Below are 23,555 nucleotides of genomic sequence, written 5' to 3'. Positions count from 1 at the left end.
CCATTATTATCACAGCAAGAAACATGGCATCATGCAGGCAGACATGGTACTGGAGGAGTTGAGAATTCTACATCTTGTTCTGAAGGCCAACAGGAAGAGACTGGCTTCCAGGCAGCTGGAAGAAGGGTCTCAAAGCCCACTGCCACAGGGACACACTTCCTCCAAGGCCACACCTAATGGTGCCATTCTCAGGGCCCAGCATATTCATACTACCATACTAGGCACCAAAGGCTCATCATATAAGCCTATGGGAGGCATTTCAAATATTATAATAATCAATTGTTTCAATTATTGTAATAAAATTATAATAATCATATTTTGCTGAGCAGTTATAATTACAAGTTAAATTCTTTTCTTTCTTTATTCCCAAGTTTAATTCTAATTACAGTGCATATTCTCCTCTGCATGTTAAACATTTTGAGACAAGTAATAACTGTTGTGTTTTGTGTGTTTGTTTCTTTGGTGATTTGCTTGGTCTGAGGGTTTTGAAATGGCCCAGGTTGGTCTCAAACTTATGACCTTCCTGCCTCACTCTCCTGAGGCCTGGGATTATAGACAAGTACAACCATGTCTGATTAGGCAACTGGCTTTTGTTCTGTTTGTTTTCATTTCTTATTTTTGTCTCACCCTTCCTAAGCACTGCGAATCTAAAGCATACCAGTGAAATATTGTCCACTTTTTAAATTGAAAAATATGCTAAGTGTTGGGGAATTTGGCTCCATCAGTAAAGTGTTTATAATGCAAGTAAAAGGACCTGAGTCCAGAGCCCGAGCACCTGATGAAAAGCCCAGGCATCATGTCTGTGTTTGTAATTCCAATACTGAGGAGACACAATGAGAAAGATCCCTGGGGTTTGCCGACCCAGCTGCTCTAGCGAAATTGATGATCTCTGGGTTCAGTGAGAGATCCTGTCTCAAAATATAGGGTAGAGTGCAAAAAAGAAGAGAATCAGCATCAACTAATTGCTTACACACAAACACGTGAACACACACACACACACACACAGAGAGAGAGAGAGAGAGAGAGAGAGAGAGAGAGAGAGACTCCAGTCACTGAGCTCATGAGAACATCCATCTTCTGCCTATACCAAATGCTGGGGAGTTTCCTTCGGTATCCACTTTCTTTCCAACTCCCAGTCATTCCGTTCGAACACCTTGTATCTGTACGGGTAAAAGAAATACATGAGCAAACCCCCAGAATTCTCAGTTCTTGTGACCTAGTTCACATACACTGACAGTTATACCTTACTCTGGATAGCAGCAAATCTATAAGCCAAAGACAAATCTGATCACACCTATCAGTGCAAGCACTGAGCTTGGGAGAGGGAGGATTTTTCAGGAGGTTTGAGCTTATATAATGATAGTATTTTTCAGCAGTGATAGCAAAAGCATAGAACATTGTCTAGGTGTGCGACTATCCATCATGATAAGCACTAAAACAAGGTGATTGTATCAGAGGGTCATAAGTACTATATGAGAGATATATGTAGGGTTTTATGGGGGACATGCTTGACACAGGTTACATAATTCAGCCAAGATATGCCTCTAAAAGACTGTTTATCCTCTCTGCCTGCCCCATTTGATACAGATCAATAAAGAGGAGAGAGACTATTAGAAAATGTATCAAAGTTTTATTGTTGATAACTAGCATTTATTGAGAGTTTACCTGGTGCCAATCCCATTCTAAACATCTTTCCTGTGTTTGCCCATTTAATCCCCACAGCCCTTTGAGAGTGCTAATGGTAATAGCAGTGCTTTCAAATGAGTAAACAGGCTAAGAGAGGTTAAATAACTCCCGCAGCTGAGCTCAGGAGAGCATCATGGATCTTCTGCCTGTAACAAGTGCTGGGAAATTTGCACAGGGGTGCACTACCTCTGCAGCTGTTTGCAGCTCCTTTTGAAAGTCAGATGTCTTTGCAGGTAAAAGAAACACATGGGAAGAAACCACGTGTAATATTACCTTTGAGAAGTTCCTCCTTTGGCAAAAATGCACTGAATACCTATTATAGAGAAGATGGGGAATTGGTTTTAGAAGCATATAGATGGTTCAGTCTTTGACCTTGCTCTCACAATCCAGTCTTGGTAGGAAAGACATTCAGGAAGAGGAACACACACACACACACAGAGAGAGAGAGAGAGAGAGAGAGAGAGAGAGAGAGAGAGAGAGAGAGAGAGAGTTATATAATATATACATTATATGTAATATATTACATATAACATGTGGGTATAATGTAATATATAATTAATGCAGATTACATATATATTGTGTGTGAGTGTGTGTGTGAGGGGATGGGGATGCCTATGGCCAAGTATCTCCAGAACTCCATTCATTCTCCTTCAGGGACAAGAACAATATAACTTCAGTTTGCACTCACACAAAAAGACTTGGTAAGTTCTTTTACATGGGAGCACTGAAATTGTCACTGAGCCTCTCTATTGAGTTTGTGATGCATCCCAAGGATCAAGCAAGAGACACACCAAGCACATTTCTACTGAATCACTCACTGTGTATGGTGGCTTTGATCTGGAAACCTAGGCATGGGGGAAAAAGCTTAAGAAGATAGAGAAGCAAGGAATGCCTGCTCACTGGATGATGGTTTGAGACACTGACTGTAGAAGTGGCTGAAACCCACAGGAAATATGGCAGGGTCCCCATGAGACCAAGGGGCCCTGAAGGGATGTGTAAATGAGAAGGTGATGGAGGAAGAAACTAGAGACTGAGTGAAGCTTCAAGGATGGGGAAGGTGCAGAAATGCAGGAGGGGATAAAATAGGAAAATATTCCAGGGACAAGGGAGAGTTGTAGTCTAGAGCATCGAAACACTGCAGTTCTGCAGGATGCTAAGACGACTCAGGCTGCCACATGGAGATGTCAGGGAGTAAGTGACCAGGAGAGGCTGTGGGTAGGGATGTAACCTGCTACATACAGTATGCAAGGAGAGGGCGATATAGAATTAAGCTATGAAGAAGGGCAAGGAGGTGGGACAGAGATCATGAAAATAGGTTGTGAGACAAAGCAGGGGGTGTGGTCAAAGCAGGGAGCCAGGCTGAGTGTCATGACATTAGTCATTGAGATGGGAGAGTAAAGGGAGAAATGAGATGGTCAGAGGGCACTGGGACAGAACTCTAATCCCAGTGTTTGGAGACAGAGGCAGGAGGGTCTCTGGGTTCTAGGTTAGCCTGGTACATAATGAGTTCCAAGCCAGCTAGGGTTATGTAGTGAGGCCCTATCTTTAAAACAAAAACAAACAAACAAACAAACACAAAACCTTTTAATTAAGAAAAGGGGAGGAAGTAGATTTGAACGGAAAGATGGCATGTTCCCAGTGGTGCTTGGTGTATACAATGGAAATGCGTATGGAAATGGGAAAGAGAGCTGGGGACATGACTTTATTGCTCAGCTAATTATATGGAAGGGCTTGATCCCATCCCTGTTAGAAACAGCTTGGCCTATCAGTCATCTTCCACACACATGTGTTGTGACTTGCAAGACTTTTGTGGATGGTGAGGGAAGATGAAATGGATTGATGTTTTCAGCTCATGGAAGAGAACTTCGCAAGCTCAGTCCTTAGGCATCCTGTTTTACCCGTACATTTGTTTGTATACAGCAAGTTCTGCTTTCTATTTTAATAGCCAAGAAATCCCCCTTCTTTCTTCCATGAGCTCGGAGCCCCCAAGAGCGAGTCACAGAACTTGTCTATGTTAACTTCATCCTCCAGTGCTTAGCACAGATCTTCTTTATTTTTGACATGTGTCCACACAATGCCGGTTCTATCTTTTCAATATTTTATCATGTCCCTGTGACACCAGATTGTTGGAAAGGAAGACCCCAACTAGACTGGGGGTCTTAGACATTAGCATTGAGTAAACTGTCAGCATGCTCTGGGTGACAATGTAGACTAAATAAATCTGGGAAAGTCACAAATCTTCATCACTTTTTAAAATAAGAAATCTCTGCTGCCTATGCAAGACCTCTGTAACATAAGCCCTGGCAAACCGAGAGACTTCTATCTATTTCTGAGGCAGATTCAGTCTGAGCTCTGCTGCTGCCCAGTTAGGAGCCCAGCCTGGAAATTGTGCACAATGAGTCTTCAGAGATCAGGGTGGTAGTAACTTGGGCTCTGTGAGCCAACAATCCCATCCAGATTCAAGTCAAAATGGTGTTTTTTACCTTGACTATGAACTAGAACAAGAAGAAGCAAGAATATAGCTGTTACTGAACACTAGACGATAGTTTCCAGGCCTATGAGAACTTAAGAAGCAGGCTAAAAATAAAAACGAGAGCAGGGGAGATGGGCTCACAAGCACAAAGACAGGGTCTCAAATAACCTGCACCTACATAAAAGCTAGGCAAGTGTGACAATCGCCTGTAATACTAACACTCCAGGGGCAGAGATAGGGATCCTGGGACAAGCCGGCTAGCTAGAATTGCAGGAATTCATACGCTCTGTGTTGAGCCAGAGAACCTCCCCTAACAAATAAAATGGAGAGAAATCAAGAAAGACACTTCGCCGGGCGTGGTGGCGCACGCCTTTAATCCCAGCACTCGGGAGGCAGAGGCAGGCGGATTTCTGAGTTCCAGGCCAGCCTGGTCTACAAAGTGAGTTCCAGGACAGCCCCGGCTACACAAAGAAACCCTGTCTCGAAAAAAAAAAAAAAGAAAGACACTTCATGCCAACTCCAGACAGACCTCTGCATAGGCATGCACACACAAGTACATGTACCCACACACATGAGCATGCGTGCTCATCACACACACACACATACATGCATGCAAGAAGTAAATATAAAGGAAAGGTATTTAGATGAGGTGAATGGCAGAGATGGGGAAGCAGATGCAGACTCAGACTAAGGGTGCTTGAAGAGCTGCTTCAGTGGTAAAGAGTACACGCTCGCTTCTCTTTCAGCAGACTAGAGGCAGGATCCCAGCACTCACACTGAATGGCCCACAGCTGCCTTTATCTATAGCTCCAGGGTGGTAAACTCCATCTTCTGGCTTCCTTGGCTATGTACAAGCATTCCCACATATACACTGGCACACACGTAAATAAAAATAACATAAATCTTACCAAAAAAAAAAACACATCAAGTTTTGAAAACTATAGCAAACACTGTGATGATTTCCATCTAAAGTTCTGAGAAAACATATTAAGAACACTGGCATTCCAGTGTAGGGGAATGTCAGAGTGGGAAGACAGGAGGGGGTAGGTGCGTAGGGGAACACCCTCACAGAGGCAAGGGGAGGAGGGATGGAATACAGGGTTTCCAAAGGGGACACCTGGAAAGGAGAAAACATTTGAAATGTAAATAAAGAAAATATCCAATTAAAAAAAAGAATTTCAGGATGATATATAGAATATCTAGGAAATTGTATATGAACATAATGAAAATGCCAATAAAAAGATTGAAGATTTATAAAAACAAAGAACACTGACATTTACGAAGTCCTTTGCCTTGAAGATGAGACGCAATCATACTGTGGTCAATGGCTTAGAGGTTTTTAAGTGGCTCATAGCATTCAGTAGCTTAATTGCTTGTATCTGTTTGAGTGTGTTTGTCGCTGACAAGAACAAACCATATTGAAAATATCCAAAACAAATACGGATCAGCTGCTCATTGCTGGGAGCCAATTCCATGACACACATAAATAGACTATGTAAGAATGTTGTGGTGTCATATTTAACTGGTGTGACTAAAATAGACTCCGTTTTAATAAACTCCTTTTCTGGCTACTGTGTTTTGGGCACCTATGTGAAGAAACAAAAACTTGAAAAAAATGTTTGCCTGGCTGTGCAGCTATCAAACATGACTGTTACATTGAGTAGAATTAACCCTTAGCAATGGAGGTTAGCCACAGACTTTCCAAAGAACTCGCCCTCTACGAGCCAGTCCGCAGTTCAGGGAGAGTCCAGCAATGTGCTTCACAGAGAAGGAAGTGAATGCAGTTGTTCAGATGGATAGCAGGCCCATTGTAAGCGCTGGCTGTCCGAGATAAAACACTAAGCGGAGGTGGAACACTAAAAATAATATGTCTTAGAGCCCCATACATACAGTGTTTGTCTTTTGTCTTTTTTCTAGGGAACAACCATGTCACCGTTTCTTCGAATTGGTTTATCCAACTTTGACTGTGGGACCTGCCAAGCTTGTCAGGGAGAGGCGGTGAACCCCTACTGCGCTGTGCTTGTCAAAGAGTATGTGGAATCAGGTAAATTAACTGGGGTCAAGGTGGGGGAGGAAAGAAGAGGAGATGGTGGCTAGACTAGACAAGCGCGTGGGAGATGAGACCTTCCAGGATGTCTGATGGAACTGAATGTCACAGTTTAGGACACAGGTGACCAACAAAGGCCAAATTCTTTCTTAAGGACTCAGGCTTAGTGATGGCCTCTAGCCATATCTATTCCATTGTATCATTTCCCCCACATAAACAAAGATAAAGAGAATATTTAGTTGGGGAAATTAGGTATGGGGAAGAAATCAACTGAGAAGGATTATATTTATGTATCACCTGTACTAACAGTTCACTGTTTTCAATAACTATAGGCAAATTACGTCTTTCTAATCCTAGATCCCTAGATCTCTGGATCAACTCTAAAGACTATAGGTCTATAGGTATAGACTATATACCTACATAGACTACACACACACACACACACACACAGACTATATACATATGTGTGTATATAGTCTATGTATATAGACTATAACTCAATGACTATAGGTAAATTGACCCTAGATCTTGGGAGCAACTCTAAAGACTGTAAGTATATCGTCTATTTAGACTATATAGGCTCTATACCTATAGTCTTTATAGTCTGTATAGTTATATAGACTATAACTCAATGACTGTAGGTAAATTAACCCTATCTAATCCTCGATCTTGGGAGCAACTCTAAATGTTATGTCTGTTGTATCATTGCCTCAGCTGAAGAAGTTAGGAAGGATCCTTAATCAGCATGAATAAAAAGATCATTTCTGTTTTATTAACTATAGTCATAGTTATTATGTAGGTAATTAATGAGGAGAAAACCTGGGTCATATACCCATGACTGATTTTGTTTGTTTGGATAGCTCTGTCAAAACAATCCCATTGGATAGGGAATCCACTAATGTTTAAGCCTTCTGGCTCCTTCTTGCTCCACACCCCTGCATTTTAATATTCTTAAATCTCTTCCAAAGGAAAGACAGGAAGCTACATCATCCAAGACCTTCCCAGCCTCACCCAGTCCTATATCACTGCATATAGACTATAACTGTATCTCAATCCATTTACACACATACAAAAAGTGTGTTTGGAGAGCCACTTTGAGGGTTCTGGAGCTAGAGCACAGAGAAAGGCATAGTAAAGGTTCCCATAAGGAGGGATGTCCTTCTAGAGTTTCCAGTCTCACAGAGGAAGACAGGCAATAAGCAAAGTTAATGTGTCCTGACATCAGCAGTGAGGGCTGAGAAGACAAAGCAAGGCTAGGAAGGTCCCAGAGGATGGAACCTTATCCTCAGTGGAGTGCTCCTAGAAGGACCTCTGTCAGGGCTTAGGAGCATTTGTGGATACAAGAGGAAACGGAGGCTTGCATTAAGAGCCTCTAGCTAGATGCTGGCAATCCTGAACTCTGGGGTTGCACATCACACTGTGCGCCCCCCCCCCCCATCTTCCTTCATCTCTCTAGCTGCTCCAAGTGTATCAAAGCTTAGGAGACTAGATGCTCTTGATTTCCATCCAGAGTTCTCTACTGTCTTAAAAGTGAAAATGCTCCCACCTAAACCCTTTCAAATGTCACGGACATCTTTGAAGTATAAAATGGCTGGGTTCTTTCAAAGCTGCCTTTGACTTAATGGGTCTCATGGATCTGGTCCTCTTCTCAACCTCTGGTCTCGCTGACATTTGCCTCCTGCCAATCTTGTTTTCTTCACTTTCATTTTTCTTTTTTTCTTCCTCTTCTTTTGTCCTTGCTTTTGAACTTGGTCTGAGCCATATGGAGACTTTGTCAGGAAAAGAACAAAACTGTTTTTGCAATAGATTGCCCAGTGGACTTTGGATATTTATTTTTTTATTTTTATTCGGTTTACATTCTGAAAAGAAATCACTCTAGACAATGCCTGGTTCAAAAATTTGTTCTGTAGAATTTAAACAAGTATTTAGGGTGTGAGGTTGCATTTTTCCATGATGAGTCAGGGAAAAGGGGACAAACAGGAAACAGAGCTGTTAGCCTGGGAGCTTTTGGAAACAGCATTCCTCATTATACACACATAGACAGATATGCTGGTTCGTTTTAGCCATCACTTTGATACAGTCTAGAAACACATGGTAAGAAAGTTGTAATGAATTATCTAGATCACATTGGCCTGTAGGAATGTCTTTGGGGCATTATCTTGACTGTTAATTAATGTAAGCAGACCCAGTCCTCTTGGATGACACCATTCCCTAGGCAAGACTCACGAGCAGTGTAAGAGAGAAAACACTAGTCCAAAGCAGGCAGTCAAGCAAGTAGGCTGTATGAATGAATGTATTGCCCTCTGCTCTTGACTGTGGTTATACTACTATAGCTGCTTGAGTTCCTAGCTTGACTCTCTCCCCACCCCCACCCCCACCCCCATCCTCACATAGACTGGGACCTGGGGTTTCCACCTAAATAAATGCTTTCTCCCCTAGGTGACATTTTGTCAGGGTATTTTTATCACAGCAACAGAAATGAAAACAGAACAAGATTCTGAGTTCTGGTCTACGTTATAGGTAGTCCTTAACCAAGTGACTGAAAATGTACAGTAAGTGGCTTGCCTCCTGGAGCCTACCCTTCTCTCAACATTGTTGTAATAAGGAATAATTTGACAGGGAAACTAAGAGACTATGATCAATAATACCATTGATTTTCAAGGGATCCAATCTATCATTCATATTTTAACTTAACCGTAGAAATCTTCCCTTCCCTGTACAGGGGCTCATGAGCTCCCAACCCCAAACTGAGGAACTATTAACAGCTGGTGATTTCTGAGGGAAAGTGAGTCCGTTTCCTTTAAATGTCTGGCCCTGGGTAGGTTGACCAGGCTCCAGTGAATGTCCCCAATCAATGGATGACTGGAGAATATAAATTGGACTTGCTAGAGTATTTACAAAAAAAAAAAAAAAAAAAAAAAACAAAGAAAAAAAACAGGACTCAAATTTGGGAGTAAGTAGAGTGGGGAGAGGGGAACAGATGTAGATATGGTAGAAACTGTGAAGAGAAACAAGAATGTAAACTATCACGATACATTGTATGCATGCATAACTTCTCAAAGGATTAATGAAAATTTATATATATTTTTTAAAAATCACCTCCTTCCTATTCAATTCTTTTTTAAAAAAATAGGTATTTTCTTCATTTACATTTCAAATGCTATCCCAAAAGTCCCCCATACCCTCCCCCACTCACTCCCTTACCCACCCACTCCCACTTCTTGGCCCTGGCGTTCCCTTGTACTGAGACATATAAAGTTTGCAAGACCAAGGGGCCTCTCTTCCCAATGATGGCCATCACTTGATCTTTGACAAGGGAGCTAAAACCATCCAGTGGAAAAAAGACAGCATTTTCAACAAATGGTGCTAGCACAATTGGCGGTTATCATGTAGAAGAATGCAAATTGATCCATTCTTATCTCCTTGTACTAAGGTCAAATCTAAGTGGATCAAAGAACTCCACATAAAACCAGAGACACTGAAACTTATAGAGGAGAAATTAGGGAAAAGCCTTGAAGATATGGGCACAGGGGAAAAATTCCTAAACAGAACAGCAATGGCTTGTGCTGTAAGATTGAGAATCAACAAATGGGACCTCATAAAATTGCAAAGCTTCTGTAAGGCAAAAGACAATAAGACAAAAAGGCCACCAACAGATTGGGAAAGGATCTTTATCAGTCCTAAATCAGATAGGGGACTAATATATATATATATATATATATATATATATATATATATATATATATATATATAAAGTGTCATGAATGCAGACATGTTTATATATATATATATATATATATATATATAAAGAACTCAAGAAGATGGACTCCAGAAAATCAAATAACCCCATTAAAAATGGGGCTCAGAACTAAACAAAGAATTCTCACCTGAGGAATACTGAATGGCTGAGAAGCACCTGAAAAGATGTTCAGCATCCTATTCAATTCTTAACAGTGCCATAGATCTGTTGGCCAAGTTTCCCTAAAGTATAAAATTTCGACTTCTTCAACTTTGTATATCCTCAAGATAAATATGAGCAACTACAAAATGCCCATTGCATTTAGCTTCCTGTGTTATAAAAGAGGAATCAACGAAAGACTTTTCGTTCCTACTTGAGGCAGATTTGTTTTTCTTTTGCCCTACCAATGTCTCTGAATTTCTAAGTATGGTATTTTATGGGCTTATTATTATAAGAAATGATAAAATACTGCTACAGGTTTCTGCTAATGAAATGATGGAAGGATACATACCAGAGAAAATCCAACGGGAATAGAAGACATGACAAAATGACTTAATTCAATTTGGAACATCTTGTCCCTGCCCGGTGGCTACTGGGAGATTCTTGTAAAGAGATCAGCCTGGTCACAGCTCCTGTCACAGTGACTAGGACCCTTATTTGTCCTCCCACCTTCACGTGCACATCTGCTGTTAACTTTGCTGCTTCCTCTGTGTTACTGCCAGCTTCTGCTTAGGGTGTAGCAAGAGTGTAAAAACCATCCTCATTCAAGAATTAGAAAAGGAAGCTATGCATAGAGACTCATGTCTGCATTCATGACACTTGAGAGACTAAGCTGGGAAGGTAGAAAGCCCAAGGCTAGCATGGGCTACACGGTAAATTAGGGACCAACCTGGACTATCTACTGATACTCAGAGAGAGAGAGAGAGAGAGAGAGAGAGAGAGAGAGAGAGAGAGAGAGAGAGAGAGGAGAGAGGGGGTTTTAAAGGCTCTGTGTGTCTCTGTGTGTTTGGGGCAGATAAAAAAATAATTTTAAAAAATGATCAGTTGGGCATGGTGGTGTATGCCTTTAATACCAGCAACTGGGAGGTAGAGGCAGGTGGATCTCTGTGAGATCAAGCAAGGTCAGCTTGATCTACAAAGTGAGTCTAGGACAGCCAGGGATACACAGAGAAACCATCTTGAAAAAAAATAATTAATTAATTAAATATTAAAGGATCATTCCTTGTAAGCGTAACTTATGCCACGGTGTCTTTCAGTTTTATGGGGACTTATTTACCTGACACCAGTGGAATTGGTCAATCATATGACCAAGCTATTGTAGGCTAACAAAGGAAGTGTTTAAAAGGCATAAAAGTTTGGACTTTCTGTTTTTGGTTGGTGTGTCGAGGGGCGATATGTGAGAGTGGTTGCTTCTTGTATTTTTGTCGCTGGTGATTTTCTGAGGCATGGTCTTGCTACGTAGCACAGAGAGGCTGCTCAAGTTCTCTCCAGCCTCTGACATCAACCTTCTGTGTGCTGTTATCAGTGTAATTGGTGTCTACCACCCTGCTCAGGCTTAACCACGCCCAGCAATAAAAGGTTTTTTAAAGGTTATTTCTTCAGATACTCACTCTCAGAGTGAAGCAAAGCAATGTTGAATGGGAAAAGAACATTTCCAGTTTAAGTTGTTCTTAGATTGTTCTTGCTTAAACTATTTATATTGGATCTAGAAGACACAATGTTATCTTGCATCTAACCATGGACCTGTCTCATCTGCCCTAGATTGTCTCAGAGTTATTTCTGCCTTTGCCTCATAATTATGTATAAGCGAGCCCACTATTAAATGGAATTGAATTATTCTCCAGAACTGACAGAAGATCAACAAGACACTATTTTTCTCTTCCTAGAAAATGGGCAGATGTACATCCAGAAAAAGCCAACCATGTACCCACCTTGGGACAGCACCTTTGATGCCCACATTAACAAGGGAAGGGTGATGCAGATCATCGTGAAGGGCAAAAATGTAGACCTCATCTCAGAAACAACCGTGGAACTCTACTCCCTGGCGGAGAGATGCCGCAAGAACAATGGGCGGACAGAAATATGGGTAAATATCAGAGCTGTGAACTGTAGGAAGTCCATGTACCCAAACCTTGAGCTTCTGGTCCTCTTCCCTCCACCTCCCAAGCTCTGGGGTTACAGGTGTGTGCTACCACACACAGCTAGTGTGCACCATGATGCTAGCTAGCTGTTGAATAGCCTGAAATGCCCCTGTGCTCCTTAAGGTATGAGGACATGAGTAAGTAGACTCCCTATCACATAATCCTTGGTGATTTGATAATGGCAATGGCTACTCATGAACTGCAGAATGTAATGAAATGTTAAATCTCTCTGATGCCTATGTATCACAGGGAGAAGAGGCTCTGGCTATACACAACCATTATTGATTACTCTTAAGCTATGCCTGGGAATATCACTAATTCCCCTTCATTGGAGAGGCTCTTATCTTCTCATCACCCAATCCAAATGAGAGGGCAGAAATAAGGCTCATTTCATATCTGGTTTTCTCTCTCAAGCCTTTGCCCATGTTTCTTTCAGCTATAATGAAGTCACTTACCATATGCTAAGAATTACTTCACTCGTTATTCATGATGACGCATTATGTTTTGGGAAACTTAGGTTGTAACTGTGTGGGCAGCAGATGCTTAGAAACAGGAAAGGAGAAAGCAATACATGGAGGAATAAAACAAGCAAATGAGAATTTCTGTCATACAAAAACCAAATGAAACACAGCAGTGAAAGCTGCCATCTTGAAAGTCAGAAAACTGTTTTCAGATGTTTATGTCATTTATGCTGAAGTAGCAAAATATCCTTTGCTTTCAACCTGTTTGCCTCTATAATTCAGATTTTAGCAAGATGTCTAAAAAATCTTTCAAGTTCTAACTTTCACGTGGGAATGACAGAAACCTAGGATTGGCATTTTTGTTGTTTATGGCCTCACGTTGGTTTTGGCTTCTTAAAAAATGTACAAAAATTGCCAAGTGTGGGGCTCTGGCCCAGGAAGAGTTTGGCTAGGCAAGAAAAGACAAGCTACAGATCGCTCATCTTACTTTCTACTCTCTACCTAGTTCCATGAATTTTCTAGCTTTCGTCTAACTTATTTTGATGGCATTATCCCCTCCCTAATTTTTCCATGTTTTCTTCTCAGTAAAGGAACAGACAACCATTTTTTTTATCCTTCTACAGTAGTTTACAGAGCTGACTCACAGTTTGCCTTTCTGTCTCTGTCTCTTTAAAGTTGCCTTTAACTCCATATCCCAGCTTTTGCTGATTTTTCTCCTCAATCTCCTCTTCCATTTTGTTTTGTTGGGACAGAGTCTTGTTACATAGGCCAGGCTAGCTTTGAACTATCACAGTCCTACCTCCTCAGTCTCCCAGGTGTTGGGATTGCGGGCATACACTAAACACTGGTGTACGCGTATAAGACACTTCATTCTGCTGTCTAAGACTGTTGGGCATCAGTACATAGGGCCCATGTCCTCATTGAGCCGACTGGCGTGCTCTCTGTATTTTGAAGCCATATTTGTTTAGGGTTCTTAGTTTACTTTTTATCTCAAGTAAACTTGAAACCACAGATTATTTTGAATTTATATTTCTCTTGCTTCTGTGGATATCAACTGTCATAAAATTGATCTTATTTGACAAAAAAAAAAAATTCTCTCAACTTTGCCTGTCATGTCCATCCTGATTGTCAAAGCCACTCTGGGGCTCCCTTTGTGCTGCACAGGGTTACAGAGCTTGTAAGGTTTCCCCTCACTCCCAGAGCTTTGACTTTCCAGTCGCTTCCTGACTTAATTTACTCCATCCCCACTACTTCCTTAAGGCTAGTGATCCTGTGGTGACCAAGAGTCACGGTTTCCTTTGAAAATGCTCCCTGACTTCCCTGCCTCCATTTTTACAATAATAGAAATTAGAAAATGTTGTTGTCCATTCCTATGGTCTAAAGAACATCTCCTTACATTAATCTGTTTAAATTTGTATGAGAATATATAGTTATTCCAAAAACATAGCTTGATTGCATCATAAAACTCTGATAGCAGGGGTGCTGTCAGGTTTTTAAAGTTCTTTGAAGACAGTGATTTGCAAAAGGTCCAGCAGCCAAGAAATGACTTCTCAATGATTTCAAATTGAACTCTGGATTCACCAGAACATTTCTTGTTGCCTCTTCCTGTTTCCAGGCAACCACTGTAGTGATGATCAATAATGAGTCCTCTCTTATCTTAGCCTATTTATTTCACTAATGGCACAGTATGATGGCTTTTCATACATCATATATATGAACATACATGTGTATACATACATACAGATACATGTATATATCTATATATCTATATATAGATATGTGTGTATGTGTGTGTGTACATATAGATGTTTCCAAAGGAATCTCTCTTTTTTCCTTCTGTGTATGTCACATTACATGGGAGCCTAATAAGCCCTTTAAAAATGACACTTTGCCCTTGTATCTTCTACATAATACTCTTTGTGATATATATTTACACATATATACATATATGTGTAGTACTCATGTAATAGTAATAATATATAGAATATACAAATACAATGCTTATTCTAAAATACATACCAGATAATTACTTGCTTATGCATATATAATGTATATAACATATATAAATCTCTCAAGAACCACCTATTAATTTTTTTCTTTAGTCAGTTTGAAGAGGAACACTCTGTGGATCATACCCTGGTCTACCTAGATATGTAACCCACATGGCAAGCAAGAGAAGGGCCCCAGATCAGGGCTTATCTTTACTACACAAGTCCTATGTTTTTTTTCCTTGAGAGCAAGAGTTGGATATTTCTGTCATGATTAATATCTGGGGCTATGCTCGTATACTCTTCAGGTAAGCTTCCTGGAAGAACGCAGACTCTGTATTTCTTCTGTCAATTTTGGACCTCAATTAGAAGGAATGAATTGTCAAGGCATTCTGTAAGAGGATTAGATAGATAGATAGATGATAGATAATAGATGATAGATAAATAGATGACATAGTGCATATATATGCATATATGTGCATATTTATACATATAGATTTAGATATAAATGCAGGTGCAGATATAGATTATATATATATGTACTATCCCAGGTGCTATGCAATTCTGATAATAATGAACATGATGATAATGAGAATGTATGAAGAAGAACCGAGATCTTTTCTTGAGTGGATATTGCCATCAGCCATGTAGATTAGATAGTTAGCAGGTCCCAGGGCCAGGGCTGGCTTCATATTCTGACGATATTTCTCTCCTTTTTCTTGCCCAGTTAGAGCTGAAACCTCAAGGCCGAATGCTAATGAATGCAAGATACTTTCTGGAAATGAGTGGCAAGTGACATTTCTTCTTCCTGTTTGGGGGGTGAGGAGGGCATGTCCTGTTCAGGCAAGGCTCCTTTTGCTTCTGCCATATCCTAGGAAAAAACTGAGGAGAAAAGAGAAACACAAATAATTCTATTGAAATTCTCAATGGTGCTCAGGCAGGGACTGAAAACAACGGTCTTGATCAGGCAAACATTGAACAAATACAAACACATGAGTACAGTGTAAATATAAACATGAAACATTAACAGTGCTCATCTCTAAATGGTATAAACTCACATGCCTGAGGCTTTTATAGTCTCTATTTTAGTTTGGGAAGTTAAAGTGACTAGAAAAGGCTGCTCCTGCATTGCTGTGTGCATGCATATAGCATTCCTATTTATAAATGATGTTCTATATCCAGCCTTCTGCTATACTGCAATACGAAATAAGAAACTGGAAACATAGACTATAAAATTAGCGTCAAATGCTAAAGCCTAAAGTTAGTTATCTTACATCCTCTTAGGAACAAGGAAGGGTATAGATTGCCAAAGAGTTTCATTTCCGTGCCATGCACAGAAATCCCAGAAGTTCAGCTTACAAGCACTGAGTGCTGTGTGCCTCTGACATACAGTCACTGTCTCTGTGAATTAAATGCTACTGCTTATAAAATCGCAAGGCACTGAATAAGCATGTTAAGTCACTAACGATACTGTTTTTAGTAAATTCTTTTCTACCTCAGGTTTAGTATCACTTAGCCAAAACCACTTAAAACCAGACTGTTTCAGAGTTTGAATTATTTGGGGTAGGCGGGTAGGATAGTTGGTGCATGGGGATTTAAATCAAATCTGAACAGAAAATCCTTTTATTATAGTATTAAGTATCACACACCAACCTGAAGATGTTATACAATAATTTGAATAATTTTTCCAAGAGGTAATGTTTTATGATTTAGATATTTCTAGATGTAGATTTTAATCCATGCTTAAAAAATATTTAGCATGTTGGCTTTTTGACTTTTGAATGAAGATGCTCAAGCGATACCAACAAGAAGCAAGCTTTAGTTCAGAGATTTACACTACTTGCATTTGACATATATTAGTCCTGATATGTCCATATTCAAATAGCATTATGAGACAAACAGGGAAAATATGAACACTTACCAGGTATTTGGAAATACTGAAGCATGGCTATCAAATTTTTAAGTCTGAGGATGAATGTAGCTGTGTGCCTTATTTTTCTCATTTTTCTGGGGAAGAAGTGCATGTTAAGGAAGGAAGGAGTTCTTTGGACTCAAAATTGAAGATGTTCAGTCCACTGTGGTGGGGAAACCATGGCAGCAGAAACTCGGGGCTGTGCAGATTCCAGTTCATTGATGATAAAGTCCATGTCATCAATAATGTGTCACTGTCATGTTCAGGATGGACATAAAGCACTGGGTCTGAATCTGTGCCTGCCTAGAGTCTGTCTTGTGGCTCTCCATATCTCTCTCTCTCTCTCTCTCTCTCTCTCTCTCTCTCTGTGTGTGTGTGTGTGTGTGTGTGTGTGTGTGTGTGTGTCTGTGTGTCTGTGTGTATATCTGTCTGTGTGTCTGTCTGTGTCTGGAGTATTGAGCTGTATGTCTGTATGGGTATTCTATGTCTCTGTGTGGGTGATGTCTGTTTGAGAGTAGTATGACTGTCTCTAACAAAGTCTTTCACTCTGTATTTTTTGAACAGCATAGAAAGCATCACATGAGGCAGAAATGAGATACTTTACAGGAATCTTTAACAGAGTTTTAAAAGAGATTATATCATGGAGTCCAGATGATCCCAACCAGCCCAGACAGCAAACATCATTATTTATCAACCAATATCCATAAATGGTTGCCTTCAACCTTTAGGGTAGATTTTAGGACGTTGCTTTCAACTTCCATGTCTACTGTTCTCAGCCAATGACGCAGAAGCATTGCTCTGTGACAAGGAAGAGTATATAACTTTAGTGCCTGTGCTTTAAATTAGGCAGTAAAAGTTGATTATGTGGGAAATCCAAGGTAGGTAAGCTTGATACATTTTTCTCTTAAAGGCAATTGAAACAAAGGGTCTGAGTGCCCTAAGTGAACTCAAGGCATGGTACTAAAGTCTGGCTTTAAAGTTTCAGTATTACAATGAGAGAGAGATTTTTGGAGTCTTGCACTGTCACATAGGCAGCTGATGACTTTGTCTTCAGTCAGGAAGGAGAGAGAGAGATTGAGAGAGAGAGAGAGAGAGAGAGAGAGAGAGAAAGACCCTAGTGTTCAGCTTGAACTCTCAGCTTGGCTTGCTTTCTGGTTTTTTCTCTTTCTCTTAGGCTGAGATCCAGTCTGTGAAATGGAATGGTCCACATTCAGTGTGGGCCTTCCCTCCTCCGTTAAACCTTTAGGGGAAACACCCTCACGGGTGTTCTAATGACATGCCTCTTTATTGATTCTAAATCTAGTAAAATTGATAGTGAAAACTAACCACCACAACACTCCCTTCAACACAAGACCCTTTGACCCAGAATATTACCCCTAGTCCCCAAAGTGCCCATAGTCAACTTGTAGAGCACTTGGCTCATCTCCAAGAGCTCCCTAAATCTTAATAGTTCTAAAGCAGTCCAAAATCCCAAAGTCCAAAACCTTTTCTGAGAATCAAATCAATTCCTTAGCTGTGAACCCCTGTAAAAATCAAATGGCAAGATATATACTTACAATATACAATGGCATAAACATTCTTTTCGAAAAGAGAGTTAGGGGCATAGCAAAGAAACAAGACTTAAACTCAGCAAGGCAAATACCAAACCTGTTGGCATGCAGCACCATGTCTGGCATGTAAGGCTTTTAGTGGTAGCAACTGTGCTCCAATAGGCTTGATTCGCCCTGTCCCTCCAGTTCTGTTGCCTATACACGTAACCCATCTTGGATGGTTCCATTCCATGCCTGTTGCTTCCCATGGCAGACATTCCACAATTCTGGTACCTCCAACATCCTGGAGTCCCATTGTCATAGCTCCATGGAATGGCCTCTCCAGGATTCCTTGCAGAGAATCCAAGCTTGTCTCAGCCTGACAAGTCTTGGCGGCTTTGGGGAACCTTGTACAATCCTCCACAACCCCGTAATTCTTGCCTGCACACAAAGAAGCACCAAGTCAACGATCCAAGTGTTGCTGTTAGTTTAGAGGTAGCCTTGGCCCCCTCCCACCGCAGCTCTCAGGCTCTCTACAGTCCACTGCAGCTGAACTGTGTAAAACACTTGCCTAGACAGTTGTTACCCACCAGGGATAGGATCTTGCTGGGCAGGGGTAGAAACAGGTTCCTTTCCATTTTTCTAGAGTGAGCCCCACGGCAGCATTGGTTGCACCCCCTCTTACTTTATGACTAGCTTGTCGGTTAGGCATAGAAGAATATATACATGATTGTTACACAGTTCAAATGAGCTCCCCGGAACTTTCAATAGTTTTCAATTCCCTTTGCTTCCCATGATAGCTGTTCCAAATGCCTGTCTACTTTCTAGCAAGCTCCTGCCTGGTTCTTGGTTTTTTGGGGTGTATTACCCTTCTTGCCACATTGAAGGTTGACCTTGATCCAATATAATTGATGACAGGTTCATCATCTGCCTGTGTGCTGTAGGATGCAGCTGTTTCCTTCTGATTTCTCTTCCTCTTCTATTTCAGAGAAAGTTCCTTCCTTTGTTGACCTCATGCTTCATCCCTGGCAGCACTGCGCCATCTAGACACTTCCTCTCTACTGTCAACTTTCCCCTTGCTCTGTGGTTTCCTCCTGGTTGCTAAAGCATCCTATATTAAGCCTTCATTTCTACCTTGAAAACTAACTACATGTATTAATCCTTTTCGCTTTCTTTCTTTCTTTCTTTCTTTCTTTCTTTTTTTTTTTTTTTTTTTTTTTGCCTCTCTGGATATTTCTTTTCTCTTTTCATGACATGATATTTGTTTTATTCATTTTTTCTTTTCTTAAGGCATGATCTCAGGAGGCCAAGCTGACTTCATATCTGATATATACTTGAGAATCTTCCTGCCTCTGCTTCCCATGCAGGACAGGGTCCTGCATCACTGTACTGGTGTTATGCAACAGTGGGAATTTAACCTAGGACTTTCTGTATGATAGAAAGGCAAGCACTCTCCCAGCCCACCCTAGCATTTATTAAAGATATAATTCATACATGATAGTCATTATTTCTTCATTTCTTCTTTAATTTTTTCCATTTTTTCCCTTTATTCAAAATAGATTTCTTCTCACATATGGCTCCTCCCCCCTCTACTCCTCGCAGATCCTCCCCTACTATCCTTCCTATCCAGATCCACTCCCTTCTGTCTTTCACTAGAAAACAAACAGGTTTCTATGGGATAACATTAAAACAAAGCAAAATAGAATAAAATAAGTTGAAATAAAAATCAACACATAAGAATTGGACAAAATAAACAAACAGAAGGAAAAGAGACCAAGAGAAGGCTCATGAAACAGAAACCCACGTATTTGTACACACAGGAATCCCACAAAAACACTATAGCCATAATATACATGTAAAGAACCTAAAGATATATATGAGCCCTGACACAATGTTATGAGACAAGGAACCTCCAAGCATGCCATTCAGTCCTTTCCCATTGGCAGCCAGTACTGGGCATGCAGCCTCCCCTTATGAGTAGTTTGGTTCTCCAGTAAGACTCTCTTGGAGGAAACTAGATTTCCATTTGCAAATGGCTACCAATGGGAGATGGCTTCTGGGATAGGGATGGGGACATGTGCATTTTGATTCTTAAACTCTAAAAGTTTGGTTTATATCTTGATCAATCTGTTACATGGCTTTCCCTGAGACATTGAGCCTTCTGATCAAGTTTCTGGTTTTTCAACCTTCAACTTCATCTACTTTGACATTTATCAATACTAAAGAGTTTTTTTTCTCTTTCTTTCTTCTTTTCTTTTCTTTCTTTCTTTCTTTCTTTCTTTCTTTCTTTCTTTCTTTCTTTCTTTCTTCCTTCCTTCCTTCCTTCCTTTCCTTCTTTCTTTCCTCCTCCTCCTCCTCCTCCTCCTACTCCTCCTCCCCCTTCTTCTTCTTAATCTGTAGATAGTCAATATTTTCTCTTACATTGCCAGCTTTCTCAGCTTGGTTTCCTTAGTGATTTATTTTCCTAGATCCCTCAACCATCCAAGACTACCGTACACTACCACACTGCCTCTTACAATTGGTTCCTGTTCTCCAAATATTCTTCAATGTCTCCCTGTCTTAGCTGGAGACACTCAGGGATTAGAATTCTCCTCGGAGTTCTGTAAGAACGCTCAGCACAGAAATTTCTGAACATTCAGAGATGTTCAGAAAACATCAATGTTTGATTAACTGAAAACAAGTCAGTTAAAGAAAAGATTGAATTAAATAAAAGATCTAGACCTGTTTATACAAAAGGCATAGCCAAATAAATCATTTCAGAAGTAAGCACAGCAAAAGCCAACAGAATTCAAGAAAGTCTATATATTGACATAAGTATTCCCTGGGGTGACTGAAAAGTTGAGAGGCTAAAGGCAGGCAGTGGATGGAGCAAGGAAAAATTCATTTCTGAAATATGCTAATGTTTTTAAGTTTTTCTATAATCTAATGTATACAAGGTTATAATCATAGATATGTAAATGATATAGGTATAGACTTAGATGACAGGGGTGTATATATGTATTTATAAGTTTAGGGTTCTAGAATATACATTTTTATTCCACAAATTGCATGTATACTTTTGTTCATTCCATTTCATTGCATCTGAACTAAAGCAGAAATGTCTGGTTTTATTAAGAATTGACACATGTGGGTCACAATTTATAGATTTATCTGTATAGTTATCCCATACATTGAGGGAGAAAATGATTAACTTGATGACAGTCTTTCACCCACACTCACCAATTGTTTATCCCCATCATAATTCCAAATAAAATAATCAGACTAATCTATCCTGAAAGTAGTGGGCAAAGCATTGTGGCCCATCTGGGGAATTATAAGAAAAGTACTGGGAATTCCCTGCACCCAGGAGCTTGAGATTTCTTTAGAATTGTCTTAGTCAGGGTTTCTATTCCTGCACAAACATCATGACCAAGAAGCAGTTGGGAAGAAAGGGTTTATTCAGCTTACACTTCCATACTGCTGTTCATCACCATAAACATCCCACAGTCTTTACATATTCTTAGAATTTCAATCTTTTTAAAATATCCATCTCTTTTAAAATCCAAAGTCTTTTTACAATTAAAAGTCTCTTAACTGTGGGCTCCACTAAAATAGTTTCTTCCTTCAAGAGGGAAAATATCAAGGCACAGTCACATTCAAAAGCAAAAATCAATTTCCAACCATCCAATCAATGTCTGGGATCCAACTCACGATCTTCTGGGCTCCTCCAAGGGCTTGGGCTACTTCTCCAGCCATGCCTTTTGTAGCACACTCGTCATCCTCTAGGCTCCAGATACCTGTACTCCACTGCTGCTGCTGCTCTTGGTGATCATATCATGGTACTGGCATCTCCAAAACACTGCGTGACCCCTTCAGTCCTGGGCTGTCAATTGCAACTGAGGCTGCACCTTCACCAATGGCCTTCCATGGCCTCTCAAAGTGCAGCTCTCTCACCTCAGCTGCTCTGCGTGACCCCTTCATGCCTTCAAAACCAGTACCACCTGGGTGACCCTTACACATTACCAAGTCCCACTGTAGCACGAGGTACAACCTTGGTTATTTCTGGAACACAGCCTCTTTGTGCTTTCAGAAAACACTTCCCAGAAGATGTCACCTCAACGATGCTGGTCTCTTCGTAATCACCGCTATTTATTAGCCCCAGCTAACCAGCATCAATAGTTCCAGTAATGCAAAGGTTTTGCTTTAGTAGTTCTGGTATCTTGTTAATCACAGCTGATTCTTCAGCCCCAGCTAACCAGAACCACAGAATAATCAGACTCCAAAATAGCAATGGCCCTGAAAAGAGTCTTTAATTTTCCCTCTGAAATTTCACAAGCCAGACCTCCATCTTATGCACTGTTCTCAACATTATCTTCCAAGCTCCTATACAACATCTGACAGAGCGCTTAACACCAAATGGATCTTCAAGCCCAAAGTTCCAAAGTCCTTCCATAGTTCTCCCCAAAACATGGTCAGGTTGTCACAGGAATACCCCACTATGCTGGTACCAATTTGTCTTAGTCAGGGTTTCTATTCCTGCACAAACATCACGACCAAGAAGCAGTTTGGGGAGGAAAGGGTTTATTCGGCTCACACTTCCATACTGCTGTTCATCACCAAAAGAAGACAGGACTGGAACTCAGGCAGGTCAGGAAGCAGGAGCTGATGCAGAAGTCATGGAGGGATGTTCTTTATTGGCTTGCTTTCCCTGGCTTGCTCAGCCTGCTCTCTTATAGAACCAAGACTACCAGCCCGGAGATGGTCCCACCCATAAGGGGCCTTTCCCCCTTGATCACTAATTGAGAAAATGCCTTACAGTTGGATCTCATGGAAGCATTTCCTCAACTGAAGCTCCTTTCTCTGTGATAACTCCAGCTGTGTCAAGTTGACACAAAACTAGCCAGTACAAGAATAGATCCAGGAATGGCTGCAAAGAAGATGTGAATCCAAAACTGTGTCATAAAACTCAGATGGGTTCCTAGGAAAAGGCTTCTCCTGCACAAAATCTCTGCATTTGACTAGCTACTGTGTTCCCAGCCACCCACTTTTGACAATGGCAAAATATGGTTCCTTGGCAGAGACACCAACCTCAAGTGCGTGATTAGCCATAATAGATGCAATTTAGTTCCAAATTGTTAATTCTTCCTGTGTGTGAAATATGATGAGCACTAGTTCTAAATTTCCATTTTTGTAGATACAAAGAAACAGCAAATGATCCCACACTCTCCAGCCTGTTACAAATTATGATTCTAAGCATTGTATTCATTAAATTTATTATCCTTGCTTCAGTACTAGGTTGTAGTTTCCATTGTTTCTTTGCTGGTTGCCATGTTAGTGCCTCTCCATTTGCTGAAGTGTTCACTGCACTACTTATTATGTGGTCCTTTTGAATCTTGAGCATTGGCATTGTAGGTATTCTCAGGATTCTATCAACTTAGGTTCCTCATCCCTTTGGGGAAATGTCATCTGAGAATAAGAGGCTATGGAGAATGACTACCCCTGAGCCCAGGATTAATGGAATGCATTTAAGTTTGATAGTTTGATGTAAATGACACGGGATTACCTGAACATCTCTAAAAACTTTAACTATTAATTTCTGG

General features: G+C 40.6%; 1 protein-coding gene across 1 annotated transcript in view; it reads left to right on the top strand.

Moving 5' to 3' along the window:
* The window catches only part of Prkcq (protein kinase C theta), a 131,210-nt gene that overhangs the window by 48,530 nt on the left and 59,125 nt on the right, over nucleotides 1-23,555 (top strand). Inside the window, exons 2-4 of the mRNA XM_021155209.3 lie at nucleotides 6,077-6,203; nucleotides 11,832-12,031; nucleotides 15,263-15,323. Coding sequence (XP_021010868.1) covers nucleotides 6,086-6,203; nucleotides 11,832-12,031; nucleotides 15,263-15,323 — 379 coding nt within the window. The 5' untranslated portion in view covers nucleotides 6,077-6,085. The remainder of the gene's footprint in view (nucleotides 1-6,076; nucleotides 6,204-11,831; nucleotides 12,032-15,262; nucleotides 15,324-23,555) is intronic.

This window comes from Mus caroli, unplaced genomic scaffold, assembly GCF_978045245.1.
Source record: "Mus caroli unplaced genomic scaffold, Mus_caroli_1 scaffold_2, whole genome shotgun sequence".
Lineage (NCBI taxonomy): Eukaryota > Metazoa > Chordata > Mammalia > Rodentia > Muridae > Mus > Mus caroli.
The sequence above is the reverse complement of the archived record's forward strand: the minus strand, read 5'-3'. Positions and strand labels throughout refer to the sequence as shown.